This window comes from Anolis sagrei, chromosome 4 (assembly GCF_037176765.1).
Source record: "Anolis sagrei isolate rAnoSag1 chromosome 4, rAnoSag1.mat, whole genome shotgun sequence".
NCBI classification, from domain to species: domain Eukaryota; kingdom Metazoa; phylum Chordata; class Lepidosauria; order Squamata; family Dactyloidae; genus Anolis; species Anolis sagrei.
This window is the reverse complement of record NC_090024.1, coordinates 31,402,770-31,418,165: the sequence shown is the minus strand read 5'-3', so window position 1 is coordinate 31,418,165 and position 15,396 is coordinate 31,402,770. Positions and strand designations below refer to the sequence as shown.

The 15,396-nt window shown below is 35.4% G+C and overlaps 1 protein-coding gene across 3 annotated transcripts in view; it reads left to right on the top strand.

Moving 5' to 3' along the window:
* VPS13B (vacuolar protein sorting 13 homolog B) overlaps positions 1–15,396 on the top strand; it is a 382,845-nt gene that overhangs the window by 245,556 nt on the left and 121,893 nt on the right. For all 3 annotated transcript variants that reach the window (XM_060775658.2, XM_067467340.1, XM_067467339.1), the window contains exons 34-35: positions 8,730–9,423; positions 13,979–14,116. In XM_060775658.2, the coding sequence (XP_060631641.2) occupies positions 8,730–9,423; positions 13,979–14,116 (832 nt within the window). The remainder of the gene's footprint in view (positions 1–8,729; positions 9,424–13,978; positions 14,117–15,396) is intronic.

The following is a 15,396-nucleotide window of genomic DNA, read 5'->3' as shown; positions in this document are numbered from 1 at the left end:
AGCTAACACTAGACTTCAACAAGTGACCTGACATAAAGACTGAATTAATAAAGTGGCTCAACCTTTGTCTGAAAGGGATTCCAGAATGTGAAGAGAGAAGAGGATTACATGCCTTTATTATGTTCTGAGTAAATAAAATTTGTCAGAAGCTAGCCTAAAGCAGATGCAAAAATCTTTTAATTTTACAAAAGAACTTCTTCTGTTGAAGATGAAATCCGATAGATTTCTTTTTAAAAAATTAGATTTACAGAGCCACCTTAGACTCTTCTTGAAGGCGACTCAATAATCGTGAGTGAGGGCATTTCAAAATTTATCACATTACTGCCCTGAACCCTCTAATTCTCATTGAGTTTCCTCAGAAAAAAAGTTCTATATAGATTAAGAAAGAAAGAAAGAAAGAAAGAAAGAAAGAAAGAAAGAAAGAAAATATCTTACTGGATATATCCTATTTTAAATATATTTTGAATGTATTCAAAAGCTAGAAAAAGTCAGATTCTGACTGCTCAAAATTCATCAGCATTCTTCTCTCTTTTTGGCATAGCATACAAAAGACAAAACCTGTGAAATGTATTTTAAATGTATTTTAAACAGTTTTTATACATTTGTGGTTATCAGAGAAATAGGAAATCATGGCAATTAATGTTTAGGGTAATGGATATGAATCATGCAGACCTCCCTATCCTTCTTGGCTGAGTCTGCTAAATTCAGCAATGTATCAGTAACATGTTCCAATTTTGCATGAAACAAATAAAAACATCTTGTCGTGTTAGTGAATTCATTTCTGTTAGTGTAAGTCTCCCTTAAAACATTGTGTATGTTTTCTCTAAGACTTTCATGGCTGGAATCACTGGGTTGTTGTAGGTTTTTTGGGCTATATGGCCATGTTCTAGATGCATTCTCTCCTGACGTTTCACCTGCATCTGTGGCAAGCATCCTCAGAGGTTGTGAGGTCTGAGACCTCACAACCTCTGAGAATGCTTGCCACAGATGCAGGCGAAACATCGGAGAGAATGCTTCTAGAACATGGCCATATAGCCCAAAAAACCTACAACAACACATTGTGTGAGTTTCCTGTACTCCGTAAGGTATTTACATTCTTCCTGATTTCTGTGACTCACACATAAGAGGTGTTTTTGGATTTTATTTTGGAGATGCATAGTGAAAAACTTTCCCCAGTATACTCTGGAGTTAAATTTGTTGGTTTATTGCTCACCTCTTCTCTAGGAGAAAAGAGAATCTACCAACAATACATTTTATAGTGTTAGAATTTGATAATTCTAGTGTTAGAATTTGATAACATTGCTATATGGTCAAAAAAAGTGCTCTCAGTTGATTTTAAGCATTGTTCTTATAAAAAGCAGTAGAGGTGGTCTGGAAGTTTACAGGGCCTAAGCTATTAATCATGCCTGCTATCTTAAATATCTGGCACACTACATCCTAAGCATTTATTTGCTGGCAGAGCAAGGTCGTCTATTTACTTTTCACTTATTTCTTGCAAAATCAGGTCTTCCTCTAATTCTTTAGCGTGACTCTCCAGAAGTAACTACCCGACTCATGTAACCTTGAGTTCTTCTATTATTCCAAACATTTATTGCAATCTATTATGTCATATTTGTTGCTAAAGACATAATATTTCCCTTTTCCTCTATTAAAATCTAGCATCCAGACTAATGGCCAAGTCAGTAATCGCCTAAGGAGATCCTCATAGATGATTTCTCTTAACAAAAGTTGTATAATCCAAAATCTGAATACTAAATAATGTACTTTAGCCAAAGCAGATTTTTAAAGGTAACTAAATCTAAACTATTTTTTATTTAGTTTGCAATGTGTTTGAGAACTAATCCTTATGGATGAAGCAGTTTTAATCTGAGTGTTAAGTGCAAGATTGGGCACAGTCCAGATTTTAAAGTCTATCTTATTTGGTTATATGAGACAGACCTCTTTGTTGTTGGGATTGTATTTCTTTCATCCTTGTCTAACCTTAGTGTAGTGATTTTAAAAGATGCCTGTTCTAACTATCCTCTTTTGGAAACTATCAAAATATTGATTAAATGTAGCAGAGCTTTGTTTTATGTTTTATGTATAACTTAAATAAATCTTCAAATTGATAACACTTTAGTAGACTAGCTTGGTTGCTAAGTGGATAAGGTTCCACTTATATTTTGACCTTTTATATTTTAAATAATTACATTTATACTTAAGGAGATAAGTTTTTATTTTACATTGTTACATATTCAAATATGTACATCACAACTATTTATTCCAAAAAGATTTTGTAAAACTTTTCTTTATCTGTAATAGAACTGTGAGTTTTATTACAGATAAAACTGAGTGAGGATTGTGAGTATTAAAGGCTATTTTAAGTGTATTTATTATATTTTAATAAGTATAAATTATAAATTAAGGCCCCCTGGTAGTGCAGCAGGTTAAACCGCTGAGCTGCTGAACTTGTTGACTGAAAGGTTAGTGTTCGAATCCGGGGAGTAGGGTGAGCTTCCTCGGTTAGACCCAGTTTTTGCCAACCTAGCAGTTCAAAAGCATGCAAATGTTAGTATATCCATAGGTATTGCTTCTGCAGGAAGGTAATGGTGCTCCATGCAGTCATGATGGCCTCATGACCTTGTAGGTGTCTATGGACAATGCCCGCTCTTCGACTTAGAAATTGAGATAAACACCACCCTCCAGAGTCAGAAACAACTTGACTTAATGTCAGGGGAAACCTTTACCTTTATATTATATTTTTAAATGTTTCTTACCTTAATCCACATTGCATTATTTAATTGTTTTTTTAGTTTTTGTATTGTGCTTTTAAAACTATGATTTAATTGTGGGATTTTTAGACGCATGGTGAGAAAGGTAGGGTATAAATAAAGTAAATAAATAAATAAACTTACAAAACTTACTTTTTTAAAACAATGGATGTGCACACTTCTTACATAGCTAGTATTTGACTTAATGTAACATAATTTAATGAATATCCATTATATATATGTATGTATGTGTGTGTGTGTGTATATATATATATATATATATATATATAAATTTAATTTCTTTTGATACAATAAACTAAATATCTGCAGTAGCACTTTCACATCATGAAGCTACCATGTTTGCAGATAAAATCTCTCACATAATTGGTTAGATGCTGTCATTGGAGCAAAGGCCACTAATGAGGTATCGAGCAGCTCTATAAAGGGGATTACACTAGATCAGTTTCAATTTGTGAGTTCTGTTGATGTGGACAAGCTGCTGAGGCAAGTAAGAAAGAGAACCTACCTTCTTGATCCTTGTCCATTTTGGCTGGTCGTCCAGGAGGAGATGCAATTCAATCTCAAATACAACAAATTATGAATGCATCTCCCAAGGAGGGAAACTTTCCATCCTGTTTAAAAGAAGCAGTAGTTAGACCACTGCTGAAAAAGCCTTCCCTGGATCCCCTGGACCTTAATAATTACAGACCAGTGTCCAAACTTCCTTTTTTGGGCAAAGTGATTGAGGAGGTAGTTGCCCTCCAACCCCAGGTGGTCTTGGATGACACACACGTCCCTGACCCATTAATTCATGCATGTATGAGAACTGAGCGAAGCAGATTTTTCTGTATGTAGTGCAAGCTAGAGCTAGAAGTAACACATTAAAATGATATTGTCTTGTTAACTTTCTGTAATAAATGCTTTAAACATTTCATGACAATAATGTTACAGTTGGGGAAAAATTTAGTGTAACCAGTAACATTTACTTATTAGTTCAAACTATTATGGGGGTTTATTAGTGCAAACTCCATATGTTTTTTTACTTGCTCAGAATGGGACCATGAGGGTATGCTTATAAAGTGTGGCCAAAGGTGTTTTTATCTACCTATTATTTAAAACTTTTAAATACCACATTCTGCTTCAAATATTTTGAAAACCTGATAGAGAAAACCAAAAAAGAGCAATCAGCTACTTCATACAGTCACAAAGATAAGCACGGTCTTATTCTTCATGTAAGAATTTTTATTAGATATTTCCATTTCATTCCCATTTCATGCAGGTATGAAATGTTTGGCATGTTTTTATTTTAAGTGAACTAGTTACTTGATAATGTATCAAATTTATTTATTTATACCTGACTTTTTCTCAGAACTCAGTCTTAAAACACAATACAATTATAAAAGGTAAATTTTAACATAGACTTAAAATTGTACAGGTGCTTCCACTTTTTCAAACAAATCAATTAAAACAAAAAGCTTAAAAAAAACAATGCAAGTTTAGTGAATTGGCCCATTCTTTTAAAATTATCTGTTTTAAAGCCTGAACAAAAAGGTTTCTGACCTCCCTGGGAAGGGAGTTCCCAAATCTGGGGGCTGACACTAAGAAACCCGTCTTTTGTGTCCCCCATCAACTGTGCTTATGATGGTGGTGGGACTGAAAGAAGGGCCTCTTCTACTGAACTCCAAATCCAGACCATCTCATACAGGTAGATACAATCTGCCAACTAGCTTGGATCTGAGCCATATGAGGCGTTATAGATCATAACCAGCTCTTTGAATTGTGCCCGCAAACAAATCAGCAGCCAGTGGAGCTGTTACAACAATGGAGTCATGTGCTGCAGGTCTTGGACCAACTGAAATTTCTGAACAATCTTCAAAGGCAGCACCAAGTAGAACACATTAAAGTAATCCACATGGGATATAACTAAGGTATATACTGCCATGGACAGAGCTAGTGCGAGGTTCTGTATATTTAACTAGTAGAGGGGTTTGCTGCAAATACAGTGGTATATATATTCATACCACAAGATGTGGATTAAAGGAAAAGTGGATTTGTTTCCATCTTTAAAGACAGGCTCTGGGTTTAACAATGTTCTCACTGGGATAATGATGGTGACCCAAACTATCTAAGTATGTATTAAAACCTATTCCACTTTGGTGGCAACAATTAACATTATTAAAAACATGGTAAGAACCATATTGGATCAGACGAAAAGGCCTACCTAGTCCCACATTTTGTGCACACAATAGCCAATCCACTGCCAATTGCTAGCGGTATACAGCATAAGGCTTTGAGAAACATTACCTGGTAATACAGGGAACATGACCATGTCTCCAGAGGAAAAAAAACTATATTAGAATATTGCAGAATTTTATATTATAGGAAACAAGGAAAAGAGACATTTAGTGAGTCACACTCTCTCAACTTCAGAGGGAAGCAATGGCAAACACTCTGTAAACAAACCTTTCCTAGAAAACCCCATGATAAGTTTGTCTAAGGACCAAACATACATTGGAAGTTACTTGAAGGCACACAACAGCCTTACATTTCCTTGTTTCTTTTGGGACTTGGATAAAATACATAAAATTGTTTTCCAGTTAATATATAGGAATGTGGATCTTTTAAATGGTTAGGTTGCCGAAAATGTTTTGTGATATATCATCGTCCTTATAATAATAATAAAAAAACACTTGAGCATATTTATGTTTTCGGATACCCAGCAACAGGGTGGACACATATTATATAGTCCCTATCTCTTTATCCTTCCCTTGATGCTTTTGAATTCAAGGGGTTAAGCTAGTAAAGTCACTTATCTCAACACATGACAGGAAAGAATTTGCCAAAGTCTTCTAGCTACCAGCATAGCTTTCATCACCTTTTTTTTTTTTTTTGGGGGGGGGGGGTTCTCTGTGACATGGAAGGATGAAAAAAAACCGTACTGAAGCAATCTAATAACTAAACTATCAGCTTGACATGTTTCAGCAATCGCAAACTTTTTCACATTGCATTCAGACAGAGAAACTGCAGAATTCCTCTGATTTTTTAAGAGGCATCTGGTTATGCTCAAATGTCTAAAACTGTTCTCTCAGCGTACAAAATTTCCAAGTCCTGTACTACTTTTCCTCACCAAACTATCCATTTTTAAGCCACAAGTATTTCCCCAGTCCTTCTAGATTTTATCTAAAAGTATGTTTTATCAGTATTTTAAAGTTTTTCTAGAACAATAACAATTTATCTTGATAGATGACATGCAGTCTTTTTTCGTTTTGTTTTAATTAGCCATTGTGAAACCGCATGGCCCTTTGTTTTATTCCTTTGAATACTGTTTAATTATGGTTATCATGCCAGATATCTCAAAGGTTATTTTACCAATACAGTTTCATCTAACATAAGCCATATGGAATCAATAGCACTGTTTCCTAAAGTAAATGCTTGGAAAATCTTACATTCATATGTTAAGAGTGCACATCCTTTCCTCATTAGTTGGAAAGTACAGGGATTTTGGCACAGGTTCTGTGTGGAAGCATTGTGCAGCTTTTATATGGATTTTGTTTTTAGCCTTTGATGACACTGTTTAGAATAGGAAGTATCTAATAAGTAAAGCATTTTGTCTAATGTGCTGCCAGTGTGTTTAATATATGCCTGGAGGTCTGAAACATTATCTTCTCCACTGCAGTAATATGCATTTAATTCTCTGAAAGCAGAAGGTTGAACTTTTAAAAGGGACTCAAAGTACATTTTCAACTAAAATAATTTGAAACACATGTGATAGGGGACCTGAGTAATGTACAGTTGGTTTTTATGGTTTAATCATGATCATGTTAATGCACACCAGTAGCTAATTAAAGAAAACTTTTATTGTTCATTTTAAATGGGTTATGTAAAGAGTAAGTGAACTGATATTAATGCAGCTCAATGATAAATGTTACCATTCCATTTGCTATCAGGAAGCTGATATTGGTGCATTTGACATCTTTAAAGTATTGGCCTACTTCTTTTATAACAAAGCAAGGAATGTCTTTTAGAGTTCTTGCATTTGGAATTGTTCACTAATATAAAAGGATATTCAGTTGGTGCCCAGATTTACTATCAATCTTGCCTTTTAAAGTTAATAGCTGCAAATCCTAACTCAGCAACTGGCTAAATGACATGTATAGCTATATATTCTCCAAGAGAGCATCCATATGATATTTCAAAAACTCTTTATTGCCATAGCCTTCAAAACTGGATCCTAGAAATTCTTTTCAGCGGTATTGTCTGTGTGCTCAATTAGATCATTAAGATATGATATTGTCAGTATAACCTCTGACTGTGGCACTACCTGTCTTTAGAAACTAATTTAAGCCCAAAATTGAGACTTTCCTGAAAACAATCTAATTTGTGATGCCCAATGGTTAATAGATTTGTCAGTGTTTCTCTTTAATTGTTGATATACTGGTTTTAGTGTTTTTTAAAAAGATTTTATGGTGTGGCTAAATATAGCTTGAATTTTATACATCAGCTTGCCATTCTGAAATGGTAGCATGAAAAGATGAATGGTATACAAAATTCTGATAGAGCTAATTTTTGTGTGTTTGAAGAAGAAATTAAAATGCATCATATGATTGCTAATTAGTAATCAAAGCAGTAACAGTGTTGATCTGTTTTAGCACAGAGGGATATTTCAAAAATTCAGTAGCATCTTTGAGACCACACTAGAAAGAGATTTCTAGCATAGTAGACTGTCTCTACAAAATGCTAGAAATTTTGTCTTCCCAGTTATTTTCAAAAGTGCTGGTGGATTCCTTTTTTGTTATGCTTTGTAAGAATGTAGAAATAGAAAATAGCACTTTCAGGGATGCTTCTTATGGTAGGTATATGCTTTATTTTTACATTTGTATGCCTTTTAATGCCTTTATAATGTTTTTTTTTTTCAGGATTTTAATTGTCTATGAAATTATATTGTTAGGTATTGGGTGATTCTTTTTGTGAGCTGCTTTGGGTCCCATTCTAGGAGAAAGGATGCATAGAAATTGAATAAATAAATAAAATTTTAAGAAGTCAAGTTGACTTTTCTGCAGCTAGTGAGCCTACTGAATATGCTAAAAATACTCCCAGCCACTGATATTACCAGTATTTCTATGTTAAGTGACAAGTGCAGGAGGACTCCCAAAATCCATACCTGACTTTTTATGAGATGAAGCACAACCTCATCTGAAATAAGTAGCACATTCTCAATCAGATCACTGAATTTCCCTCAGCCACAGCATTTCTGTCTTGTTTGGATAAATTTCATCTCCCCTGCTCAACACCAATGCTCTGACACCTTTCAGTGTTTTCATCCTATATTGCAGATAATTTGGTGACAGGGTCAGTGCCTAAGCTTTATTCTATTTTTATTAAAGCACTTTAAATCTCTGAATTCATTTTATCATGTTTGTTCATTTTTTTTCATTTGTATTTGTTCGTTAATTTTAGTCATATTTTCGCATTTTATTTTCACCATAATGGGGGATAAGCAAATAAAAATAGCCTTTCCTTCTAAAAGAGTGTATTACTTTAAAAGTTTGTGATGGTTTACATTTACTTCACTGCTATAAAAAGATTTCTATTTACATTTAATAAATGTTAAAAGTCAGATAATTGGTCAATTAAAATTTCCTTGATTGTTGATCATCAATTATTTTGGTATTTAGTATTTTCATATTCGTGTTTTCTAAATGGTTTCCTAAGTGATATCCAAAGAAAAAATAGTTTGACGTGAGAGGTATTTTGTTCTATTGCTACATCTTTCTTCAGCATGTCATTAAATGTGAGTCATCATTTCTCTGGAGCAAGCACCTGCTGGGTTTTCATGAGTGATTCCTATTTTAAAATTTAACTTGGCAAGTTAAATTCTCTCTTTCGACTTCATGTTTATATAGCTGTTGTGTTATGTAGCTGAAATGGAAATACTTGGGATGTGGCTCTTTTAAGCTAATGTAAAATTTTCCCTCCCAGGTTTCCAAACATGAACAGAAGAAAATGGATACATCTGATGGAGGTGTGGTTGAAACATCTTCCCGTTACAGTGGCGCTCAAGACAGTGGCATTGGAAGTGACAGTGTTAAAATCAGAATAGTTCAAATAGAGCAACACAGTGGCACAAGCCATCACCGCATTGCACGCCCTTCCCGACAGTCTTCCATCGTGAAGAACCTGAACTTTATTCCATTTGACATTTTTATTACTGCAAGTCGCATCTCTTTCATGACTTATTCCTCTACCAGTTTATCTAAATCAAAATCAGCAGAAGAGCAGAGAGATGGTGATAAAACAACTAAAAGTTCTTTAAACCTTGCAGAAACAGTTGATTCTGACTGCAAGAAAACTGTTGGAGCAGGTATTTCCTCAGTAACAGCAGATGACCTCTTAAATAGTAACAATTCACAACCTTCTGGGAAAAAGACGGGTCTTCTATCCCTAGAAAGTCTTCATGCTTCCACAAGATCATCTGCTAGGCAAGCCTTGGGTATAACTATTGTCCGACAACCTGGGCGCAGAGGAACTGGTGACTTGCAGTTGGAGCCATTTTTACATCTTGTTGTATCTCAACCTTCTTTGATCTTAAGCTGTCACCACAGAAAGCAAAGGATGGAAATATCCGTGTTTGATGCTGTTCTTAAAGGTGTAGCTTCAGATTACAAATGTGCAGGTAAGATCATTTGTGCCATAAAAGCTATAATGTATGTACTATCGAGTTGTTTATTTCAAAGGTAAATAACACCGAAGGAGAATTGTTCTCCCAAACTGTAGGTAGGTTTTGATCTCTGTTAACATAGGCAGATTTTCTTCATGGGCAAATTGGTTCACGATTAAGGATCAGATTGGTTGTTTTTTAGGCACATCAAGAAGATAATATAGCAACATGTCTCTATGTGGAATTTTTGTCCTTTTTGTTGTATGTCCATCTCATGAAAATGCCAGCATACTATGGATGCCTGCCATAGATCGTCAGGAGAAAATACTTCTGGAACATGGCCATACAGCCTGGAAAACTCACAGCAACCCAGTAATTGCTGTTGTTTGTAAGATTCTGAATTATGCCATTTAATCCTCTTATTGTTCTTATTATGAGACACTGTTGTCATTCCTATGTTTTAAAAGATGATAGGTAGCTTGGAAACTCTTGTGAAAATATCATATAAAGCCTTTAGATACATGAAGAGCCTTTAGGTACTGTGCTGAAATCCAAACATGAGGATCTGTGGATGTGAGATGAAAGGTAGCTATAGCAGGGTATACCTACATATTAATACAGTGCATAGTGCAGGGAAAATCAAGATTTGCTTTTTGGGATTTTTTTCTGAATATTTTTGAGCCGTAGTTGATTGAACCAATGGATGCAGGACCTGTAGGTGCAGAGGGCAGACTATGCATGGGTATTCAAAAAGTTGACTTATATCTAAACCTTTCCAAGCACTTTCAAAACATTGTATTGTCAAAGGCTTTCGTGGCCTGAATCACTGGGTTGCTGTGAGTTTTCGGGCTGTGTGACCATATTACAGAAGCATTCTCTCCTGACATTTCACCGGCATCTATTGCAGGCATCCTCAGAGGTTATGAGGTCTGTTGGTCACTAGGCAAGTGGGTTTTATATATCTGGAATGTCCAGGGTGTGAGAAAGAACTCTTGTCTGTTTGAGGCAGATGTGAATGTTGCAATTGGCCACCTTGATTAGTCTTTAATGGCCTTGCATCTTCAAGGTCTGGCTGCTTGTTGTCTGGGGGAATCCTTTATTTCAAAACACTTTATCAACCAGTGATTTTCAGTATTCTCCTGCACTGATCACTCCCATCCATTGAGTCTGGTGCTGTATCCTGAGAGAGCTTCTAGCAGCTGCTCTGAAGCAACCTGCAGCAGTGGGATCAGCAGTATACAGTCAAACTCTTTTCTTCTCAGTTCACTACCCTTGATCTCATCTCCTTATCCCAAGATATGGGGAGAAAATCTCAGAACCATCAGCTCAGCACAGTTTAGTAGCTGTGCCTGCTAATTATAGATTTATTCTTGCTCCACACCAGTTTATGTGGGGTAATTATTCAATTGCAAAGTGTGTTTAATTCCTTTGCTTTGGTGTATTCAGATTCTCTTAGAAGTTAGCAGCAATATGTTTTTTCCTCTGTCTAAAGTTAAGCCAGTGGTTACTCCAAGAGCCCAGACAAAATCTTTGTTCCTAAAGGGCACATTATTGCAGCATAAAAATGTAGAATGTCTTTGCTTTCCTCTGTATCTTATGGTTTAGCAAATGCACTAATCTAAGTATGTGTTTGTGTGGGAAGGGGGATAAAAGAGATGGACTGATTTGTTTTGTGTTGGTAAAGTATATTGTATGCAGTATAGATATTACTATAAAAAGCCAGTTTCTGAAAACTGATCAAGTCATGATATATATTGTTCCGAAGGCCCTCAGAGTTGGCTGACTTTTAATCTTTTTCCGTGCACAGCTAAAGCCACGGCCAATTGGTTTCTTTGTGCCCTTTGCAATTGCTTGCGGGCCTACATATGCCAGGCTTTATTTGAATCATGTGATTAGGTTAAGAAATACATTCAAGACAGATTGTATATGCCCACTTTGCACTACACTGCCATATGCTTATTCTAAGTGTCGGTATGAAAAGACTCTGCTTGGAAAGAAATCCATCTTGAGAACTAAATGGTTATGTTGTGAAACTGTATAAACATCACCAAGTGATATTTTCTGTAAGCATTGCTGTATAACTGAAGACAATTATAATTATAAGAAAACATGGGAAAAGGTACAGGCACAAATGAATAATTGGAAGGATAAAAATTTCAGTATTTCAATGAGAATTAGAGTAATTAAAATGTGCATCCTCCCTAACTTAGTGTATTTGTTTCTAACTGTACCAGTGGAGATTACACAACAAAAATTCAAAGAATGGGATGGAGAATAAGCAAGTGGATATTTGGAGGAATAAAATCAATAATAAGTAATGAGGAACTATATGTGTCAAATAAAGAATTAGGATGGGGAATGCCAAAGTTACAAGAATACTATGAAGCTTTTCAACTGAAAGCAATTCTGGAATTGATAGAGGACAAGCAAGAGAAGTGGATAAGAATAGGGAATGAAGCAAATGAAGGTCAAGGAGACGATGGAATCTTTACAAATAATTTAAAAGAGGGAATAAAAAAAAACAATAGGCCCAAGGAAAATAGCATTCAAAATATGGGAGAAATGGAAAGAGAAATGGATGCCATATTTATCAAAGGAAGCCCCGATAGGTAGTTTAAGAAATGAGGAGGACGAGAGCATCATAAAAAAATTGATGGGATATAGTAAAATCAAAGACTTATATAATGAAAATAAGGAATTAATAGAATGGAAACAATTGGAAACATTAGGCGGTGGGATAAATTGGTTAACACTAAGAGGAATTTGGGAACAAATTAAAAAGAAAGAAAGTAGTAAGGGAGAAAATATAATAGACAAGATATTAGAAGAGATTTGGAGGCAAAAAAGGACTTAATAAAATATATGGAAGAATGATAGAAGACAAGGAATCTATGTATAGAATAATGGAAGACAAGTGGGAAAAGGAAGGGGACCTAGGAAGAGAAAAAATAGAAAAGATAATCAATGGTTTAAATAAAATAAAAATAGAAAAATGCAACGAATTAGAACTGAAAATAATAACGAAATGATATAGAACACCAATTCAGCTGGCACATATGATTCAGGGATTAAATCCTAAATGTTGGCATTGTGGAAGTCGGGCGGCATGGTATTCACATCCATGATGGGAGTGTGAAGAGATACAAAAATTCTGGAGTCAAATTCTAAACCAGGTAGAATTACATACTAAAATAGAATTTGATATAAATATGCAAGTTTTGTTAATAGGAATATATGATGATAGAAGAGTTAAGGACCAAGACCAAGAATTAACGATGATGATGTTTAGAGCAGCACATGCAGTAATAGCTTGGGGTTGGAAAGAAAAAAAGAAATGGACACTTGGAAAATGGTATGAATATGTGTGGGACCAAATGCAACTGGATATTATGGACATCATAAGAAGCAAAAAGACATGGTCAGACAAACAGAAGAAAATTAAAGAAATTTGGACTCCATTTAAAAGATGGTTAAAAGTCGTTAAACCAGATGATGAAAGCTGGAAGAAAAAATTGGATAGAATCGAAAAAAGGCTCATGTAACGGGGGGGGGGGGGGAGATTACATTGTCAACAGAGAAGAGGGAGAAGTGGAAGTGGGGAGGGAGAAGGGAATGAAAAAGTACAAAATGCATGGGAATTATGGTTATGTATAATTGTTTTACAAGAATAATAAGAATAGAGGGAAAAACTAAAAAAATAACTGAAGACAATTAAGAAATGCAATGAGTAACACAATATGTCATAATCAGGCTAGTGTGAAACAATTTTGTAGCTGAAATTCTGAAAAAAATGCTCTTTTAAAATATTGAAGCACTGTAGCCCTTTTTTTAAAGGCTATATAAATTATTATTATTATTATTATTATTATTAAGATTCTGCATAGCTGAGATTTCAAAAGGCTTTGCAATGATGATTTCTCATGTACATTATCCAGAACATGAAGAAAGACACAGAAATGAAAAGTACCAAATGTGAACAATTGGGAATGTTAAGGATGGAGCAAAGGAGCCCCATTAAAGAGGGCCATGAGGAAAAGCTACTGAAGTTAACTTCAAAAGCCAGCAGTAAAAAGGGATTGCAATGTCAGTGAAACTGCAGACTGTATCAAATAACCCATAAGTAGAACCACTCCATTGCATCTCCAAGCATGTGGTTTTCTGATCTTTAAGACCAGTGTGTCATTAATTCTTTCTCTTGTTGGCTTGCTTTTACTTTTGTGTAAATAATGTTTAAAGGGTGGCTAAGGAAAATTTAAATGCATTACTATTAGGGTGGAATTTAGATCAAAAACTTGTTTTAGAAACACAACTCCAATATGTTGCTCAGACAATGCCTTTTTAAATTCGATGGGGATAGTAACTGGAGATTTGTAATCCTAACAAAATATGTATAATTATTATAATGAAGGATTTGTATGAGGTGTATATGGATCATGTCACTGTGTTTATCCAAAAATAAATCATATGTGAATATTAATTCTATAAGCATGTATATAACTCTTCCGTTGGCAAATACACTGTTAGCTACTGTTTTAGCAACATGTCATAACTTGATTCTTACTGCCAATAGATCCAGGAAAAACCCTCCCAGAGACTCTTGACTACTGCAAGATGTGGTTACACACAGCGGCAGGGGAAGTTGATGCTAAAAGTGGCATCCCACCTCCTCTTATCACATTGCAAATTAAAGACTTCCTGAATGGACCAGGTAAGATTGTAGCATGCAATGTTAGTTTCAGTCTCTTTATTAGGACAGTACATAAGACAGTACATAGGACAGTACATAGGACAGTACATAACGGCGCTCCATGCAGTCATGCCGGCCACATGACCTTGGAGGTGTCTACGGACAACGCTGGCTCTTCGGTTTAGAAATGGAGATGAGCACCACACCCCAGACATGACTGGACTTAATGTCAAGGGACTACCTTTACCTTTTCCTACATAAGAGTTGGATGAACCCTTGATTTTAACTGATTTTAATTTTGAGGTGAACTTGAATGGAGTAATTGCTGGAATTCCTATTTGATTAAATAAATGTAGAGGTGCTCCAAGTCCAGTCTACAGCCAGGGAGACCAATTGATGCCACAGAGCCATACAATGATAGAAACGTACAGTTGGAAGGAATCCCAAAGGTCATCTTGCCAAACACTGTCAATGCAAAACATCTATAGCTAAATCTTCTCTGTAGAGGGCTAGTGAATCTCTATTTCAAAGCCTGTAATAAAGGTGAATATGTTGCTTTCCAAAACATTTTCTTCCACTGCAAAAGAACTCTCTCTATCAGGAAGAGGTCACAGATGACCACTTGAAGAACCACAGATGCAAGCAGACTGTTCTTCCTTGTGGTAGGAGGAAACTGGTGTTTGTCATGAAGATGGAATAAGGAATATAGAATATAGTCCAAAAAACAACATAAACATAAAAACAACATAAATGTAGACTTATGCAGAGAAGATTTGCAGGGGAAAAGTGGAAATCCAGCCATGCAATATTGGTCTGTTTATTATTCCTTACTGATGCATAGGTATGAATCGTATAAGCCCACTGAATAACCATAATTTCTGATAGGCAAATTCTCTGGGCACTAACTCAAACTATTCATTTTTCATAATATTTTCTGGAAAATGCTCCCAAGAATTCATGTATTTCAGAGAGTTTCAAACAAAAGCAATAAATTGATAAAGTTTCGTTGTGGTAACCAGGCATGAGGCCATTAGGGTAAAAGAATTTTTAACATGCAACACTTTTAATTTTTACTGTGTTTTTAGTTTTTCTAAATTCAATATTGTTTGGGTTAAACCGCAAAAGGTCGGCAATGCAAGCCCAGGGAGTGAGGTGAGCTCTTGCTATTAGCCCAGCTCCTGCCAACCTAGCAGTTTGAAAACATGTAAATATGAGTAGATCAATAGGTACAGCTTCTGCAGGAAGGTAACGGCGCTCCATGTAGTCATGCTGGCCACATGACCTAGGAGGTGTCTACGGAC